We start from the raw sequence: 21,201 nt of genomic DNA, 5'->3' as shown, positions 1-21,201 counted from the left end.
TGTATAAAAGGAGCACTCCTCACTATCTATAGTCCAAAATATCATCAAAAGATTGAGAGAATATCTGCACATAAAGGTTACCCAAAATTTACATTGAATGTCTGTGACCTTTGACCCCTCAGAAAAAAAATACGCCTTTACTCTGTGATGGATATTACGTGTGCTAAACACTTCAGAAAACCATTGTCAGTTAGCACAGCATGTCTATGCATCTACAAATTAAAGTTAAGACTACCGTGCAAAGCCAAAGTCATATATCAGTGACAATCAGAAGCCTCACCAACTTCCATGGGCCTCAGGCTCATCTGAGATGGACTGCCCTAGGATTACTAGCACATCTGTGAAGACACCATTGATACTGAGAACTACATATAGGTTTTGGAGCAGCATATGCTTTCATCCAGACCAGGGGTTCTCAAACTTTTCAGACCACAACCCCAAAAGTAAAGCTGCCAGAGCTTGGGGACCTCTCCTGTACCTGAATGTGTTTGAAAACAGCCATGCATTTTCAATAATAGTCATGTGCAGACAAGGCCATCCATGAGGGGGAATTAAGGGGAGAGCTTTCTGGTGTCCAGACAAACTGGGTGTCCATGGAGGTCAGGAAAATCATGTTCCATTGTGCTGTGATATCCATATTTTATGTTTTTTACCTGAATAATAACCATTCTTATGGTATACAGCCATCTTAAAAATGTAAATCCCTTTTCTTAAAAACAGAATTAAAATGGGTCAAAAATTGCTAAATTTGTGGTAAAAGTGGTGAAATGGGATTTTAGAAGTAGAAAAACTAAAAGTGGCAAAAAAGGGCAAAAGGTAGCCAAAATGGGTAAAACTGTCAAAAATTGGTCAACAGAGGCAACAACGAGCAGAAAGTGGCAAGAATTGATTTAGAAGTGGTATAAATGGGCAGAAAAACTAGTGTAAAGGGTTTAAAAGTGGCAAAAATGGATTAAAAAGGAAGAAATGGGCAGAAAGGGTGGTGTATTGGGATTAAAAAGTGTCCGAAATGGGTTAACGATGGCAAACCTATGATAAAAATGGCAAAAATTGGTGGGAAAAAGTGATGAAAACTGGTTAAAATGTGGCAAGAAATGGTAAAGAGGGCCAAAAATATGTGCAAATTGTGTTAAATTGATGAAAAGCAGCAAATGATCGTGGCAAAATTTGGTGGGAAAAAAGTGGTTAAACAGTGGCAGAAATAAATACTTTCAACACTAGAACCAGGTAAAAGTTTGACACTATTTTTTAGCTCCAGAATGAGGTAACTGTTAATCACGACACCAGCATCAATGCTACTGATAAAACACACGTGCATTGACATCTGTTTCACAGGTGGGCTTTCACTGGGTTTGTCAAGGGCCCAGAAAAACCTGTGAGCAGATTGACGTTTTACAGATTTTTTAAACATGACCTGGATTTCAGCATAAATCTCACCAAATGACCATGTGTTTATCTTAAATTTAACTAATTTATGCATGTTTTCATAAAAATTTGTAAACTATACAGTTTGAAATCATTTGAAAAATATTCTTAGTTTTATTAAGGCATCTGGCGACCCTGTCTGAATGTCTTGCGACCGACCCCCAGTTTGAGAACCACTCATCTAGATATCTTTTTCAGGATGTTTCTGCTTATTACAGAAAGAAAATGCTGAGCCATATTCTGCATGAGTTACAACAGCATGGCTTCACAGTAAAGGAGTATAGGTACAAGACTGACCTGCATGCAGTCTGGACCTGTCTCCCACTGATAATGTTTGATATATTAAGAAGCACAAAATAGGACAATGGACATCCTGCACTCATGAGCAATTTAAGATGAACATCAAAAACAAAAAATGAACATCAAACAATGAATGTCTTCAGTTCCCAGATGCTTACAGTGTTGTTTGAAGAGAAGAGAATGTAACATGGTGGTGAAAATGCTTCTGTACCAACTTTTTTGGAACACACTAAAGACATCAAATCCAAAATGTGTGTGTATATATACATATAATATGCTGTATTCAATTACACTTAGGTTTGAAAAGGATTTGTAAACCATTATTCACTTTAATATTGTGTCCCAACTTTTTGGGAATCTGGGTTTGTACCTAGTGTATGGCAATTCAAGTGTACAAACAGGTCATTGTCATCATCCCAAAGTATGAAAATATGCATTGAAAGCATAAAGAAAAACATAAAACACAATCAAACATGACATATGCTTAAACTTTGTTTAATTGAGAAAAAAAAACGACTACACTGGTCAACACAGTGGCAGGGTATTCTGTAGAAAGCAGATTAACTATGTCAGTGTGTGCTCACTTACTCACTAAACATCAGCAGGTCTATGAGGGTCAATAAACAGTTCAATCATCATACATTTATATTTTTTAAAGCAAATACATGGCAAAGAGAAAGTCCTTGTCCTCACAAAACAGTTAATACTTGAGTAGATTTCAAACAATGACCCATTTACGCTGCAAATGGCTACCAGTAAAGTACATTTTTATTTGCATAAAGTGTTAAAATCTACATTAAACAGCGACACCATCATTCTGCTCATTTAAAACAAATACCAGCAGTCAAATCAGAAGCAGCTAGGGATCATAAACACAGTGTGTGTCCTATTTAAAGGGGCACTTTCACAGAATAGACTCCTGTATACAAATCTTATTTAAATATCTCAAACAAATCGACTGTATATATAAATAGCCTTCTCATGTTAAAAAGTGACATACTGTTGCCTTCAATCAAATGACAAACTGTTTTTTTTTTCCCAACACATCACTCTCCCTTCATTCTCACAACCTTATATGTCACAATGCCTCTAAAAATAATTAATAAAAATAGAAATAACATATCATATATCATTTTGGCAAGTCAGGATGACAGCTTGGGTGCTCGTCTTTTTCATCAGCATCAGTTTTGCATCACTGTTCTTTACATCTCTCCAAACTCTAACATAAAACTATCTTAACGGGACAGTTCACCCCAAAATGAAGATCCAAGTTCGATCTCTTGTCAGCATGTTTAGGAAATACGTTCTGTTTTGGCACCATAAGAACAGAATAATAATAATGATAATGATACAGAATAAGCCCTCATAGGTTGATTTAGCTTTCTGAGCTTATTACTCCAGGGCTAGCCTCTGTTGTTAGGTTAGAGCAGACTTCATTCTGCTTTTGCAAACTTGTGAAATACTGAGCGGCAGTGCATTATTGTACTTGACTGACCTGGTGAACCTGTGAGTGCCTGCACGGGCAATGCACTCACAGGAGACTGCTCTTTGAGTGTGCCAAGGTCAGACAGACGACAGTAAGCTACCCTGTGGAACAGCCTATCTCTAGACAGTAGGCACGCATGTTGGGTTGACATTTTTCAAATATATATTTTTGTCTTTATTTAGAGAGGAGGACAGTGATAGAGTCAGAATCAGGGAGGAGAGAGTTGGGATGAGACAAGCAGGAAAGGAGCCACAGGCCGGACTTGAACCCAGACCATAGATGTTAAGTAATTGTAAATTCCCTCTATACTTTGAATCTATGTACACTTTGAAGATGCTTAATAAATATGCTTTTTAATATTATTGTGTTATTTTGCTAAAGGCAGTTTACCGCTGTTTTCCTTCAGACTTTGCACAAACATCCACTATGACTCAAGGATAAAGTTAATACATTTTAAAAGTTGTAGGTCCAAGGGAGGGGTGTCCAAACTATGGACCGGGGGCCAAATGTAGCCCATGGCCCATTTTTGATCGGCCCCCCCAAAAATTCTTTAAATTAAATCAAATATGGCCCTCAATACAGCATGAAGCTTGTGCTACACTGTATTATTCTTTTTAGTTTTGAAACAAGGCAGTGCTACCATGCTAATACTGTAAACAAACATTTTGACAAGGATTTATTGCTGTTTTTCAGGACATACCTGAGACGAAACTATAAATAGTAAAAAATATTTGCAACCAGAGAATAAGATATCTTGAATTTTTATGCCCTAATTGATTACAGCAACAAATAGCAGCACCAATGACATTCTAGGGGCGGTGCCAGTGGTGACCAGAGCTGACTTGGGCCCCCTGAAATCTGATTGGCCCCAAAACCTGATAATGATTGGCCATTTGCCTTTTCAGCCATCAACTAGCCATTTAAACATACCCAATGACTGAGCATACCTTAACCAATATTAGATAGGTTTTATTAACTTTAATATTGAGGTGAGATATATAAAAGTGGCCCCACCATCCTTACAAATTTCTGTATTTGGCCCCCAGAGGAAAAAGTTTTGACAACCCTGGTCTAAGGTCAAGGTAATTGGGCTTCATGTTCATCCACTTCTCACAATTTCTCAAGAACGCTTGGAGGGATTTTCTTCAAACTCAGGACAAGTATCCATGCTGAATCAAGGATAAAATGAGTAGATTTTGAAAGTTGCTTGGCTTGTGAACGCGATCTCTCAAGAACGCTGAGAAGGGTTTCCTTCAGACTTTGTGCAAATATTCTTTCTGACTCAAGGACAAACTTTAAAGCTGGTGGTCAGAAGTCAGGGTCATCCATCCTCTTGTTCATCCCTTGATTATGAGTGGGATTTTTTTTGAGACAACTAAGATAGAATTTCCTCAAACTTTGCACAGGGTTAGGGTAACGTCCACTCTGACTCAGGGATAAACTAATGAGATTTAAGAGTCTGTAGATCAAAGTTCAAGGCCATTAAACCTTTTTAAATGTGATTTCTCCAGACTGGTGAGAGGGATTTTCTTCAAACTTTGCACTAATGTCCACTCTGACTCAAAGGTGAACTGGTTGGAATTTGGAGGTTGTTGGTCAAAGGACAAGGTCATAGGGTGTCATGCTTATCCTAGGCTTGTGAATGCAACCTCTTAAGAATGCTGAGAGGGATTTCCTCCACACTAACGTGCTCATAAGGATGAACTGATTAGATTACTGGCGGTCCTAGGTCTAAGGACCCTCTATCACTGTACTTTCACTTCTGTAAACCCTTGGGAGGCATAAAACTGCAAATCATGTTGATCTTACATTTCAAACTGTTTCATATTTTAATGTCTCATTTTTGCTCTGTCATGTCTTTTAATGCCCATAATGTTATGAAAAATGCCCATTCAATACTGTACAGTACTGTGAATTGCTGAATGTATGAATGTTGCTCTGTAAATAAATTGCTTTGCCATAAAATTTACAACAAATTTTTCAAACAATCCTTGTTCACTATTCTTAAGTTTGACTTCTGATTCTCAATAAAACTTTGCTTATGGTAGAAGACGTTTTTAGACATTTTAACTAAGTGGTATGCTGAAAAAAAGTACTAGTTATACTAACTTCTTTCAGTTTCCATGCTTACCACTTTGAATATTTCCTGTTAAAAGCTTCTGTTTTCATGAAACCAAACTCTACTGTAATACTACTTTATGTCAGGTGCAGTTTTTGCATTGTAGATTTGTTGTGGTAGTGTCTCGCTCCATTATTCACATGCTGGATTGTTATAGCCTACTTTTTTCATGATAGATTTACAGAAAAGAAGGCCTTTATGTTATGCTACCAGCCTCATGTTTATTGCTCATCTTTATACTATTAAAGATTCACACAGAAACAAAACTCTTGAAAATTTTCTGAACTTTCAGGGTGAGCAGCATACATGAAGGCAAACGGGCAAATTTTTATATACCATTTGCCTTTTAGTTTTCCTGCCAGTCCCCTAGTCAAACAAAAACCCTATATAGAGTCAGGACGAGTTGACCAATAGGAAATACACGGAGCTAAAACTTTTATCCTAGCATTGGGCTGTTGCTTTGTTCACTATTCTCATCTTTTTTTCATCATGTCCTGCCTGTTTAGGGCTCTCGCCCTCCCGTCCAACAACAAAACAGCAACAAAGTCTCCTGCTGCAAATGAGGGTGTTACAGGGTTAGATCTTCCTGAAAATTTTCTAAAGCAGCTGAAAAATGTTGAAATGTCTTATCAGAGTCTCATCGCTGCAAATCAACCTTTCCCACTGTCAGTGCTTTGCATTATAAGCTCTTAACTTCGCTTTTATTTTGAAGGGCATTCTGAAAATGTAATTATTAGCAATAAGATAATCTATTTTTCTCATTTTGGGGTGAGCTGTACTCAGACACTTATTTTAACACAACTTTTTTTTTCACTTTCTCCATGTGTTTATTGAGAAATACTTTCCTGAAGTAATGTAAAACACACATGTGCAATGACACAATGGATGTGTTTCAGAGAGCTGACTGGTACTGAGAGAGACTAGCATGCAGGCTGGTGAGATGTCAGGTTGGGGGTGATATTGTCACAGGGACCTCATGTTTATGACTCCCCTGAAGGCATGACAGCGGTGAAATCCTCCTTTTGTGTGTTTTAGATGACCGGCGCTGATCTGTCATTCGTGATGGTCGGTCTCAGTTTGACTGTGGCAAATGGATTCCCTCCCCTGTGAGGAGAAAATAGAGGGACACAATAACTATTGAGTATGGGCTCACGACCTGGTCTTTAACAAACCGTTTTTATGATGAAAACTGTGAGTTTTAGTTAGTTGTGTTAGATCACTCACCCCAGAAAGGGAGCCTTTGCAGTCCCATTGACTAAAGACACTTGCTGTCAAAAAACACAGAAGAAGAAACCCTTTAAGATGCAGCAGACGGAGCGGAATAACACACGACATCTAACACACCACCACCAGAATCCTCATAAATCCACACCCTGCCTCCAGCTGTGAAGAAAGTCTCTGCTACCAGACTGGTTTGATCAGATTTCCCATCAGCACTTGCCCCCCTCCCTCCCTCCTTCCAAATCAGTGCTGTAAAGATCTGACACGTAGTTCTGCTTCAACCTCAGACCTCAGCCCGTCTGGAATCTAGACAATCTAGAAAGGCTGGTGAGAGACACACTCCTCTTTTTCTCTCAGCTGAGGATGACGATATCGCCTCTGCTGAGCCAATAGACTGCAGAGACGATAAAGTTTAAGAACAAATCTGAGCTATGAGCCTTGAGGGTTTATGTAGAGCATACCTGCTTATGTAACAATGTCAGAAACGCTTATGGGTTAATGAATACACAACAAGAATTTAACCTATGAGTTTGTTTAAAATGATGTTTCCTCTTGGATCAGATAAGAATGTGTATTTAAACTAAGATTTTATCATTCAGATGTTCAGTTTGCATGACAAGAGCTGATAAATAGAGGTAATGTGAACCTTTCTTTTAACTCTCCAGATACAAATCTTTTCAATTCAGCTCAAAATTGTAAAGTCATCACTGTGCTTAAGCTTTTACAAACAATGTGCATCACCCAGCTTGTCCATAGTAGAAAAGAAAACATTGATATTTCTGTATAGGTTTCGCTGCCAATCTCAGCGGCTGAAGCTTTTAACTCCTCCAAACTAGTCATAGGTGTCTTGGTGGTCTCTCACTAGTCTCTTTCTTGCACAGTCCCTCAGTTTGGACTGATCTAGGCAGATTTACATGTGCAATATTCCTTCCATTCCTTGATAAGAATTTACTGAACTTTAGGGGATTTCAGTGCCTTGGAAATATTTTATACCCATCCCCTGTCTTATAATTTTCAATAACCTTTTCTCTGAGATGCTTGAGGTGTTCTTTTGACTTTGTGGTGTAATGGTAGCCATGGATACTTATTAGTGGCTAATACAAGCATCTGGGGCACATTCACTGCACTCAGGTGATTGCCATTTAACTTACTGTGAGACCTCTAGTGCCAGTTAGCTGAACCTGTGTTGAATTAGGTCAGTCACTTTAAAGGAGGTTGAATATTTAAGCTGTCACTTATTTTACCTTACACATTTTAATTCAATTAACATTACTTTTTAGAAATATGTTTTCACTTTGACATTAAAGAGGTTGTTTTGTAGTTTTTTGGTCAAAAAAGCTAGATAATATTGAAAATGATTGATTTATGAAATTAACAAAAGAGTAAAATACCCAAGGGGAGGAATACTTTTATAGGCAATGTAAAGTGGATTGGATTGGCACACAGAGCGCTTGTCCAATCACACTCTAAAATTTTTAATCAAAGTTCTGCCCTTCCCTAACACAGACTATGGAATGTTTCCCAGATGGCTGTGCAAAAAGTGAATTTGAATTTATGTACTATGTCAAATCCTGGGCAATAGATTTATGAAACAGTTTGTCTGGCTTGCAAGGTTGACATCTTTAAAAAAAATAAAAAAAAATTTGGTCAAAGAAAAGAGGACAGGAATGGACTTAGGGGCAGTTTTTGGATGTTTCAAATGGACCCTTCATGCCCACCAGGACATAGAAAGTAAGAAGGGACCTGACTGCTGCCTGAGAGACATAACTCAGGGAACTAAAGTCCCCACAGCACAGGTGACAAGGACAACCTCTGCACCTCAGTTACAATAACAAACCTAAACAGCACAGTCAGCTCTCTGAACCCAGAGTAAACCACAGGAAAATAAGAAGTGGCTTGTTGTTGTGTGTCTTTTCAATCTCAAGTTTTGAATGAATATACAAAGTAAGCGTATGAGATGAGAGAATTAGTGAGTTAAAGCTATGGGGATCCTTGTCTCAGGTCGTAAAAGGTGTATTCCTCATTGTATTTTATTTCGTGCTGAATCCCTGAGGCAGCAGATACAGAGGACACTGAGTACAGACAGAGCAGAGAGGAAGGTGATGATGAGGGAGAAAGGAGCGTGTCCAGGCTCATCCGCTGGCTGGACAGCTCCTTGTTCATTCTCGGTCAGCTGATACGGGGCAGGAAATGAAATTGTGCTTGTAACCTCTTGTCCTTTACGCCTATCGTTGCTGTAACTCTCTCTTATTCTTCTTTATACTGAACAAAACCAAGCTGGGAGCATTTTTTATGAAACACTGGAAGTTCTTGGGTTTCGCATTTTAGGCTTTTCCTGTGGAACTTCTGATCCATTAAAAAGTGGAGAAATTTCCTACGACATGCAAATGCTTCCTTAAGGGAGGCAATCATTCAGATAAATATAGTTTGTTTCCTTGAAACGGCTCAAGGAATTAAGGCGTGTTCTTGGCTGACAGTGTCTTAAGGCGTGGAGGTGATGATGACGCAGCAAGGAGAGGGTGATAAGACGTGATTAGTCAAATAAAAGTTTAGCATGTGTGACTTCATACTGGGGTTTGGCCATAGAGTCATAGATGACTTGGTAAGGCAATAAACACATCAGTAAAGGAAGTTTGTGACCTTTTCTGGACAAATACTAACCTAAATTATGCACCAGACATCTAAATATGGGAGGTCAGAGTGTAGCCTAGAGGGAAACGTCGACACAGCCTGATGAAAGACTGACAGAGTCTGTCTCTAAGACTAGGACTGCATCCAACACAAACAACTTGTTCATGATGTAAAATATTTCATAGCTAGGATTTAAGCCGCTATAATGATACATCTCTGTTTGGATATACTTCTTTACTTATTTCCTTTCATGTGCATTAGCATAAATTTATTTTTGCAAGCAGAAGGCTACCATAAACATTTTCATATTGAGGAAAAGAATTGCATCAACTTTAACACTGATTACATTATCTGCAGTAGCAGTGCCTTTAACAGCCAGATTTCTTGAATGCTAACTTTGATGTAAGGCTAATTCAATGCCAACCCTTCTCTTTCATTTTCACAGACAAAACAATCCCTTAAAATTATATATTTTAGGGGCGCAGGTGGCCTAGTGTTTTAAGGCACGCCCCATGTACGCAGACAGCCAGGATTTGAATCCAGCCTGAGGCCCTTTACTGCATGTCTCTCCCCTGCTCTTGTCCCTGTTTCCAACTCTATCCACTGTCCTACTCTATCAAATAAAGGCATAAAAATGCCCAAAAATAAATGTGAAAAAAAACAACAAAAAACAACAAAAAAACTATATGTTTTACTATATGATCACTGTGCTATGCAATCTACACCCCAGAAACAGCTTGATTCATGACTTAGCAAAAACTTAGCATAAAAAAAATAGAATTTATCACTCTTTGATGCTATTTGACCTATCTTTCTTTTCTTGACAATGATAGTCAAATAGTCAAATTAGAATAATTTGGAGTAGATTCTTCTAAGTCTATGCATACAAACTTTTATCTCAGTTTATTTCCTTTTTTGGTCGTTGTTTCAGGAAGCTCATGTGGAAAATATCAAGCTAAGTAGCCTCCAAATGTATGAATTAGTGAGCTATCATTCAGTTGTCAGTTTGTTGTTTGCATGGTCATTCTTCTGTTGCTTTTGGCTTGTGTAATATGTATAGATTAAACAATGCAACAGTGCTTGTAACACCATTGTTGATGATATTATTATTAATAACAAGCATTTTACATATTTTTATAGTATGCTACTCCCATGTTAGCATCCTAGTTTCAACAAGTGAGACATTATGGATTAATAAGAAATGTTAAGTTACCCACCTCCAGAGAACAGCGTACTTACAAACAGGACAGCATCATACCTCTATTTATGGGTCAATAACAAAGCTTGAAAAAGTCTTTGTGTAAATTAATTGAGGAAAACACAATATCAATTGTGCATACTGCATGTACTGTGCATTTTGTCTATATTGACCTTCCATTATTTTTGGTGTAGGTTTATCTAGGTTATTACAAAACAAGAGATCACATGTAGTAAATGAAAGCAGAGTCAGTTCCTGGTTCTGACCATGTTCTGTGGTGTGGGCATTGAGGAGACTACTGGGTTCTCATCGCTGTAGTCGGGCGGGGGCAGCAGGACTGGCTCCTCCTCTTCCTCCTCCTCCTGCTCTGGTAGACTGGCTACACTCAGACTGCGAACAGGCGTGCCCAGATTGCTGTAAACACACATGAAATAAAGTTTATTTATCAACCATAAAATAGGTCACTGATTACCTCAACAGCACGTCGTAGTGTTTCCTCACCTATTTGATATCGCTGGCTCAGTGTAAGGTCTGCAGTAAGATGAGGGAAACCAGCCCCGCCTAATGAGAGATAAACAAACAACATCAACACATAAATAATTAAAACAAATAGTCATAATACCCATTAGCTAGTATTGCTCCAGGCTTCCTATGATCTGAATGCAGTACAGCTACAAATTACAAAACCCGACAAAACAATGCCCATATTTGGAAGTATGTTAATGACAGACAATAAAGATAAACTTTTATGACTATCCTCTTTGGGAAAGTCAGTTGTTTATTTTCTTTCTTTCCTTGTACTGGAGAGAAGACTGATTTGCTTTTTTTTACAAACAAGACTGGTTCTTGCTGCCAAAGTATCCTGGGATCGCTAACAACTAAGTCCATTTTGAACAGCTTTTCTCCCTCATTATGTGAAATTCATATGTGAAAAGAATCTGTGGTTAACTGGTTAGCAAATACACATTATGGAGTGCAGATTTTTATTGAGCAGCATCTTCAGTTATAAAGAAGAAGTAAACAGTAGTAAACAGTATTCTCTGCCTGAGCCCTAGACCAGATGCAGACACATGTCAGAAGGATGATAAAAGCCCTGCTCTCCTCCTAAAGCTGAATCTCCATGCCACAAGACTTTTAACTTGCTGGAACCGCGGAAGGAACATTTATGTTAACTCTAAACACACACTACGTTCACAAATAAGAGATTCTGATCTGAGCAGAACTAGATGTCAGAAGTGTTTCATGTGCATTCATTGAAAGATGCATTTGCTGTCTTGTTGTCTCTGCTTATGTGTTGTTCATTTGCTTTGCTGTGTCCATTTACTATATCCACAACAGTGCCTTCACCTACATGACCACTAGTTTTACTATTGTTTAATCAAAGTCTAGCTGCTAAGTTTCTGTTTGGAGAAATCCTCATACTGAGAACGCAGACTTTAGCCTGATCTTTTTCTTAATCAAAGTCCACCATCTTTCATAGACAGTTATAAAAGTAATTTGTTGAATTTAGTTTCATTTGCAACAGTTGATGCTGCTTTGTTTAATAAATGATATTATGGATTTAAAGAGAAGTTGTCTGTGATTATTGTACACAAATACTGTAAGAATTTGCTGGTTGAGAGGTTCAGTCGTTATTTCCTGCCTTCTATTTATTTAAATACCAATATGTATAAAAAAATATTATTATTATTTAAATATGAATTTGGAGACTGTATTTTAGGTGGTGCCCCATATTTATTAATCTTGGTTAATCATTTTATTTCTTTATATTAATAATACTCATCATCACAATTATTTATAATTTTAACATTAGAAAAAGACCTAGTATTAAAACCCCAACATTGGCAATGTAACACATGTCATGGCACAGTCTGAATGACTGTTACAAATCTAAGTTTTATATTATTCAAGTCTTGTAGGTTAAGAGGAAAGGGGATGGCTATAAAGAAAGTGTTGCTGCCCTAAATAAAACGTAACAAAGAAGCGGGGGAGGGGGGGGGTTGAGCTACAATCAAATAGTAATAATAATAACAGAAATGATAGTAGACATAATAATAATAGATTAAATAATAAATTAAAATATATTTATAAGGTAAATCATAATAATAATACTTATATACATGTGTAAACACACCTTCATATATGCATGTGTTTACACGTATAAAAACTTATATACATATAAACACATGTACAAACTTACATGTACTCATACGTACATGTATACACACACTCGCACACCGCCATACACATGCATCAAATTGCATAATTTTTTCTTTCTTTTATTGAGACTTTCTATGTAATTTTGGGGCCAAAAATGGACTGAGGGTAGGGGATCTCGCCTAGGTGAGGTGGACCGCTGCCAGCAGTGGCCCATAGAGCCCCAGCCATGCGGGAGGTCTAAATGTAGAAATCTGACAACAAATATATAATAAAAGAACAGTCATTTTTGAATTACAGTATTTCAGGGGCCTTTTAATGCAAACCTTAATATATTGAATCTTCAACAGGGAAGGTCTTCCTTGGCTTTTGTAGCTCATAAAGAGGCACCACTATTAATTTCAGCCTGTTTCATAACAAACAAAAACACCTTACAGGAGCTTCAAGCAGTGTTTTTAACAGTGCTTGTGTGGCATGTAAGAAAATGTACATACAGCACGTGTCGTTGCCTTGATGCACTTTCTGGGGATTAAATAATGCTATTAAAGACTGACTGATAATTCTGCAAAAAAACACTCTTGAAAATGTACCAATCCATTTAATATGAAGTGGTTTAAAAGGAAACTGGCTGTTACAATCCTGTGTGCCTACAAGAGGCAGATCTGACAGTGACTAAAGGAGAGTTAAACATCCCCGCTACACACTTGAATCGGAAATACATAGCAGACATGAGATATTGGACAGATTTTATTCACTAAGACTCTGAAGTTATTGTCAAGTCACGAGGAGACGAAAGAGGGCTTATCACACTGATGTGCTGGATTTGTTGCTAAGAAACAGAGCGTTATATGATTTATTGCAACGTGTCCTCTTCTTGAGAAACAGCCAACGACTGCATTAAAACCCCTTCAAATCAAAATGACACTTAATTACACAAACACAAACAGGGAGCAGATAATGCTTCTGTTAATATGTCTCAAAGTGGGAATGAAAATATTTCGACACCAGCTCTGTAAACACTGTAATCCTTTCCGCTTGCATTTTAAGTCTTAATTGATCCAGCGCAGAGATGAAGATGACTCAGACGACTTTATGGATTTGTGCTGCAGCTACAAACAAAACTTTTCTACATAAATACTCCCAAGCTCCATTATTGGATCAAGATTGAAACAACAAGTGATTTCTGTTTGTTAGATGCATCTTAGAAGAGCATTTTTCCTCTTTGTTGTCTGCAGGAGACACAGCTGCTGAATTAAGATGTAATTTCACTGTAATTGCTCTTTTTTGTGTAATTTATTTCAGTCACTCATCATCGTGAGGAATAGTGAAGACAAATTTGATCAGGATGAAATATAAAAGAGCAGATGTCTTTTGTTTATGTGCCTCTGTGATTGTCTGCACCTGTATTTTTTCATGCACGTGTTCGTTGTTACTGGGCAGGGCAGGTGAGAGCGCGAGAGAGAGACAGAGAGAGAGAGAGAGCTTTATGACTGTCAAGTTGAACATACTTTACATACTCCCTGTTTCTGAACATGATGCATTAGCACCGTTCAATAATCACAAACAGAAAAACTCACACTGCTCAGCTGAGTTATGTGGAAACCGCCTGTGTGTCAGTGCTGCTGCATTTTTGTTGGAATGAAAGTACATTTCCTCTCATAGGTGTGCCAAAGGTTGTGTTTAGATTACATTTTAATCTATAAGGTGACATGAAAGTTTCAGATTACAAGATTGAGTTTATTTATATTAAATATATAAACATAAAAACCCTGTATTTTTACTACTCTTAAAGTTGAAGAACAACAGTCATTAGTTTTACATGTTGTTTATGCCAATAAAAAAAGCAAATCAAAACAACACATTATTACCTCTGCCAAGGAGGTTATGTGATCGGCAGGGTTTGTTAGTTAGTTTGTTTGTTAGCAACATAACTCAAAAGGTTATGGATGGATTTTGATGAAATTTTCATTAAATGTCAGAAATGGCATAGGGAACAACTTATTAGATTTTGGGAGTTATTCGGATCACCGTCTGGATCCAGGAATTTTTTTAAGGATTCTGTACTATTGGGAGATAGGGCTTATGGTGGAGGTCTGCGCTCTCCGAGTGCTTTTCTAGTTTGTTCATCAAACGTAACTTTCTGACTTTCACAAGTCAAAATGTAGTTGTAAAGTCTTTTCCAATGCTCCTGGTAATACTCAAAGACATCCAGAGCATGACCTGGATTATGTCAGTCCTCCTTCTAGCCAGATGGTAGCTTATCTGCCACATCTACACCTTATTGCAGCCTAAATACTCTCTACCCACTGATCCAAACTAGCGCCCAAACTGATCAGTTTTAAAAAACCCTATTTGTGAGTATGTTCACTCCACAGAAGGTTTGGTCTTGTAATGAGATTACAAGTAAAATATGTAACACCAGACTTATCTTTTAACAAAGCCGAGAAGTGATATACTCAAAGCTGGGTGGAACCAACCAAAGAAAGAGAAACTGTCTTCAATTATTGTAAATTCTACAGATCCTCCACTAAGAAAATAGTCTCAAACTTACTGCTGTGTCCTCTCCAGCTCTCCGTACAGCCAGCCGTCTTTCTCCTCTGAGATGAGCAGGCTGATAATGTCTCCTTCATCAAAGCTGAGGAGTGTGGTGTTGTTGCCGGCCGTGTGGGGAAAGATGGTTCTGACTCTGTGCTTCCTGACCACATTGAGCCCAGACGACTGAGATGTGGACCGGGACAGACTGCCCTCTCCAATGCTGCCCTGGTCTGGAGACAGCAGGGATCACAAAAAACAGAGATTAAAGATATGACTATGATACAGAAGTGATCTGCCAAATTACATAAGTAAAACTGTCAGCCTGCTTTTAAACCAAGTATTACTGCCATTGCATGTTGGCTAGCAAGAAAGAGAGAGAGAGAGAGAGAGAGAGAGAGAGAGAGAGAGAGACTTATGTTAAAATTGAAGCTGCTTATGCCTTTATTTAAAAATCCCAGCTGACTGCTGCTGATGTTGTTGTGCACTCAAGCCTCCACGCAGAGATCACATGATGTGATAACAGAATATCAAGGAAAAAAATATCAAAACTTATATGAACGGCTGACCCATATTATAAAAGAGCATAAACACAAAAAACAAAGCTATTGAAAGAGGCAGGGTGTGCCAGAGGGCGTGATTGTGGCTCTTACAAAAATATTTTTTCATCTATGTGGCTACTGAGTAAAGTGAGGATGAGTACCGCTGGGATAGACCAACAAAAACAATGTAGTAGAGTAAATACAGTATGTATGTTTACGGTCTTCTTTCTGGGTGAAATCTAGCCCAGCCCCTCTTCTTTCCAATGTCATCACATCATAATGCCTGATCACATACTACCATGTCAGGCATATCTGTTAGTCAAATTAGGGCATGTATTCATGGCTATTTGATTGCCTAATCTGGCAAAGCGTCCATCGTAACTGACGAAAAAAAAAACATGTAGCCTGACCTTGGCATAAGACTGAGCCCAACCACTCTTCTGAGGAATCTCATTCCAAACACTTGTATCAGTGATTCCAATATTTCAGTCATTACCAAAAGCTCATGATCAAAGGTGAGGGTTGGAACATAGACTGGCTGGTAAATCAAAATATTTGCCTTCTGGCTAAGCTTCCTCTTCCCAACAGTCTGACAAAACACCTGCAACACTGCTCAGGCTGCCCCAATCTGTCTGCCAATCTCACACTCCATTGAAGAAGAATCCGAGCTTCAGTTTCTACATTTTTTCAAATGTTATGCCCATCTTGTAGTTGCATATAACTCTTAGTGCACAATAAGAGTGAGGACAGTGATACAGATTTACTTGCTACAGTTACAATTCTGCTTTTGTCCAAAAAAGCAAAACATTAGGGGGTTAAAGGGAAATTTATGTTGTAATCCTGAGGAAGGAGATAGCCCATGTTTTGTCAGTTACTCCAGATTATTCCTACAGCAGTCTCATTTTTAAGAGAAGTAAATGTCATGAAGACAAATGACATATTACTAACTAAGTGATCAATACATGCTCTGTAAATCTTTGCCTTGCAACCAGCTGGCTGTTTGCTACTTTGTTGCTGTTGTGACCAGGTGACTTCTACTCTGGGCTTCTAGATAAAACACAGAATGTGCTTTATGTTCTAAACCAGTCTGACACAATGGCAGAACCAAGAGGCAACCTCCGGTCCTGAAAAATGAAGCCAATGCGGAAGTGCAAAAAATTGCAATACCGCAGGTGTCCACTTGAGGCTGGCTGCAGGAACACTGGAAGTCCCATCTGGACACCTGATTTCAATATGGAAGCCACCGCGGATTGGCTTCAAGAGCTGTTTGAGTCCTTCTATTGTAAGCAGATGGCTGACATCACACTGGGTTTGTCCAATTCTTTCTACAGTCTATGGGCTAAACAGTCTGATTCAAGTTGCAACAACTCAGTTCGTACAGATGCCACTGTACTTTGCATCGCACTTAAACGGTCTCATTGCGTGGGAAATCTTTGGTCTGAACTGGGCTTTAGAAATCAATCTATAAATCCTCGTTGTTTTGTTTTAATGTAATGGTGATTGGATGACACATTATATTATCATGTGATATTTCCCTGTGTTTTTGTTTAAGAGCAGCTCTTCATACCTGAGTTGTGGTCTGAAGAAGAGGTGAGCGGAGATCTGGGCTCTGGGTTGAACATGTTGGCGAGTGGGCTGATATGAGCCTTAAGTGGTGGTGCTGGAGGAGGAACCATTGACTCCACATTGTTCTGAGAAATAAAAAAAACAAATGAGTCCTTTAATATGAGTTTACAGCACTTAAATTATTAAAAGCATTTTGTCTGAATGATGAGACTAAGATATTATCAGGCGAATGAATTCTAAACTTTCTCTAGCTGAAGCTGCCGACCTCCTACGCAGGAATAAGTAATCATGGTGAATTTAAAAAACAAAAGAAAAAGCTGGAATAAGTAACCATGGAGAAAGAAAAGAACAGATACCAACACAGAGGGTTTCCTACAGCTGATAGCCACATAAACAAGCTGCCTCGATCAGATATCAGCATCTTTGCAAGATAAACTCCAAGCAACAAGATAAAACTTTCTAAGAGATTTGTTCCACTTATTTGGTGTTAGGAATGCTTTTATCTAAAATATCTCACTATGGAATGAAAGTAAGTGATAAACAGCACCACATAGTGATCTCATAATGTTGTATTTAAAGTATGACCCAATTTCACAGCACAGCTGATGCTCACCCTGTTGTAGCGTTCGACCAGCGGTGATTGCTCTGGCGTGGTGGACAGACCCTCTATCATGGTCATCACCGTGTCCGGCACCTTTGTGATGTCACTGCACTTTTCTTGCCAGGTGGGGAGCTTCACAGATAAAGTCTCTTTGGCCTGGAAACACCAGAGAAAAAGGATGCAATATTCTATTTACGATGGATCTGAATGTGGAGAATCGGTCAACTTTAAGTGCTTACCTTCTCATGAAAGTTGCTGATCTGATAGGAGAACATGCAGTGTTTGTCAGCCAGAAAGCAGAAACGTCTCTTTTCCTCCAGTAAGGCCTCTCTGCAGCCGTCAGCGATGAACTTCTGCATGTCCATCTGCCGTGATGAGATAGTCTCCAAATACTGCACAAAGGGTCACAGGACAACAAACATTTTTAGTCTCAGTTTTAGTGAACAAAATGAACACTGAATATAACAACAGAAAAAAAAATGCTACAGGGACTAACTAGTTCATAAGTGATCGGAAAGTGGTCCAAAATTTGCCCCAGATCTCTTTAGACTTACTTGAAAAAACACAATAAAAATGAAATAATACTAGATCAAAAAAGATAAAATTCTTCCTTTTTGTAGTTGTAACTTTCCATTTTACTTCATTTAGATCAGTGGATAAAAAATCTAAAACTAAAATGTAAACATTGTTTTAGTTAACTGAGACTTAAATGAAAATGAAGCATTACCCAAAAAAATGAAAGAACTAAAAATCGAGAGTATAACATTAGTTCAGGAAAGCCACCGAGTCAAGCACTGACATATATTTGAGATCAGCTAATCTCACGCAAGCCCTCGTCAGCTGACAGCCAGCTGATTTGCTCTAAGCATGCTATTGGCTAATCACACTCATGCTGCCATATTAAACTACCCTAGCCTGTCTACGCTTTGCTTCTCCTTCTCCAACCGCCTTTTTGTAACCCTCCTCCACCCCAGCTCCTCCTTTATTCTGCTCCTGACTTGATTATTGGTATTCTGTTGTTACTGACTAACATTAAAACTAGGGATGTGCATGGTTAAATAGTAAAAGGGTTAAATTAGAGGTTTTTGAGTCGGTTAAACTAATTACCCAGCATTTTTTATAGTCAATAATGCTCTGTAATGGACCCCCCCACCCCCCATCTTCAATTAATGGCTGCCTTCCTGTCTGGTACTTTACCAGACGTAAATATGAGAAGCTAAGCAGTGGCTAAGCCGTTAGCGTGTAGTATGAACAGCAGGGTATGACAGTTTTTTAAGAAGTAAATGGAAATAAAGTGGTATGTAGGCTCAGCCGAAATGACAAGAGGCCACATATCAAAGCACGATATTAATCTTAAGAGAGGAACGAAGGCTGGCAGCATTAGCTTTTAATGTTAGCCACGCTGTATCAGGCACACAAACCCACTGACACAATGACCCTGTGAGGAATTTGGCTGTTTTCTAAGGATTTTCTCCTGTTAAGACTAGTCGGTTAAACAAAATTTAAATGACCTTTGAGCTGAATAGGGAAATAGATGCTTAGGAACATCCTTAATCAAAACAAAAAATACTAAACTAAAAGCAAGCATTATTTGCAAAATTTAAAATAAACAAAGCTAATAAACCTGTATTAGAAATTGATTTAAATGAAAATGAAACAAAAATAAAACTAATAAAATTGCAAAACTATTCTAACCTTGCAAGGCACACTGGTGCACCCTCAGCCAACTCTAGGTGTGCATCTGGAATGTGCACAACCATATGTTAACTACTACAACTACTAGGGATGCACAATATTATTGTTATGATCTCACTATCATTAGATACTAGCTTAAGTCACAATACATCTGAGATTTTTGAGTCTGAATAAGTTAGTGGAGTTTTAGGCTGGGCCAGCAGACCTCTGTCAGCTGAATTCTTTTTCTGTTTTCATTATCATTTGTTACACTTCAAAATCTGTTTTAAGGACTGATATTTGATCATTTGTTCATCCTCAAGCTTTAAATTGGGTTTTAAGGACTGAAGTTTTAATTCTGAACTACATATAAATACCAGTATTGGCTAGTAAACCCTTAACTAGTAAATACTGGAAAAATCTAATATGCTGCATCCCTAACAACCACATAATAACTAACAATAGCTAATGACAATGTCATACATTTAAAGAGCCTGTTTTGCATGGATGTTTGCCTTGATATTTTTCCTTGATCTTAGGTCTGCCTTGAGCAAAAAACTTTGAAAAGCACTGATTTTGAATCATTTCCATTCATCATGTCTGTGTCATTCAGACTATTGTGCGTTTTTTTATCATCAGAATCAAAGGCTATTTCACACACTTGTCACAGGACTCTTATGTTCACAACTTTATTCACAATCTGTTGATTTTGTTTATTTCAAGTACAATTTTTGCACATATCATGGTGTTCTCTAAAGGCTGATGAAAGCTGTGGGAAAGGCAGTGCTCTGATCAGTATTCAGCAGGCAAAGTTATTTTTAAGACCTGAGTACATCTTAATATACTTTGACTATATGTTCTGTTTGCAGCAGCAGCTCTGCAGAGCATAATGTGACACAGGCTGTTCTGCAGAGTACCAGAGCAGAGAAACGCTGACCTGAGTGGGAGGCAGGTCTTCCCTGAGAGCGTCGCTCTCTCTCTGACTAAAGATGCAAACATTAAGTGGCCTAAACAAAATGTTTATGTGCCCAAGTCAGGCTCACTAACCACAGCTATAATGAGTTTCATAATCAAAGTCTCTGCACTCAGGGACTAGTTTATGCGGCTCTCCTGCTGTTTGTGGATTGATTTTTATCACAGCAGGAAACCAAATCATCGCCTAAAGAGCCCCGCTTCCACTGTGATGTTTTTAATGTTAGGCAGAGTAGATGGACAACTAAAGCACACATAAAGCAAACTCTTCACAATGACTTTCCAGCAAAACCCTGCATCCTTATGTTTTACATCCGCTTGCCTTATCTCTCCTATTTTCCTGGGTTGTCATGGTGACACTAAAGCAGCCTGTTACTAAGGGCTCCATGGTAAGACCCTACTCTACTGTCTGGCCTCATTTTCTCCCTCTCACACCATCTTCCTCCCCACGACAGCCTGCCAGACGTTGAATCAAGCCTCTATATTTTCCATTTTTGCAGCAAACACTCATCGATGCTGTGAGTAAAATGTGTGAGAGCCGACAGACGGATTGAGCTCATCACCAGCAGCTTTACATGTGACAAAGAAGTCGCCTTTGTTGTCAACAGGTGTCATTTTTATCGGATAATGAAAACGCCGCTTCTGAGATAGGAGTTAACATTTAAGGTGTCATGCAAGTGCAACGCTGAGCTGATTCAGGCTTTATAAGCGGGGATGAAAGAGACTGCGGGCGTTTTAACACCTGCAATCACCTCTTGACTTTTCAATAAAATGAGT

The 21,201-nt window shown here is 38.4% G+C and overlaps 1 protein-coding gene across 1 annotated transcript in view; it reads right to left on the bottom strand.

Moving 5' to 3' along the window:
- Window positions 1-3,785: 3,785 nt before the first annotated feature.
- Window positions 3,786-21,201, bottom strand: part of baiap2l1a (BAR/IMD domain containing adaptor protein 2 like 1a) — a 46,976-nt gene continuing 29,560 nt past the window's right edge. The window contains exons 7-14 of the mRNA XM_041815035.1: window positions 18,018-18,170; window positions 17,791-17,934; window positions 17,179-17,302; window positions 15,089-15,302; window positions 10,882-10,941; window positions 10,647-10,794; window positions 6,555-6,598; window positions 3,786-6,434 (exon numbers count right to left, since the gene is read on the bottom strand). Of these exons, the coding sequence (XP_041670969.1) occupies window positions 6,362-6,434; window positions 6,555-6,598; window positions 10,647-10,794; window positions 10,882-10,941; window positions 15,089-15,302; window positions 17,179-17,302; window positions 17,791-17,934; window positions 18,018-18,170 (960 nt within the window). The 3' untranslated portion in view covers window positions 3,786-6,361. The remainder of the gene's footprint in view (window positions 6,435-6,554; window positions 6,599-10,646; window positions 10,795-10,881; window positions 10,942-15,088; window positions 15,303-17,178; window positions 17,303-17,790; window positions 17,935-18,017; window positions 18,171-21,201) is intronic.

Source organism: Cheilinus undulatus, linkage group 20 (genome assembly GCF_018320785.1).
Source record: "Cheilinus undulatus linkage group 20, ASM1832078v1, whole genome shotgun sequence".
Lineage (NCBI taxonomy): Eukaryota > Metazoa > Chordata > Actinopteri > Labriformes > Labridae > Cheilinus > Cheilinus undulatus.
This window is presented reverse-complemented; position numbering and strand designations above follow the sequence as displayed.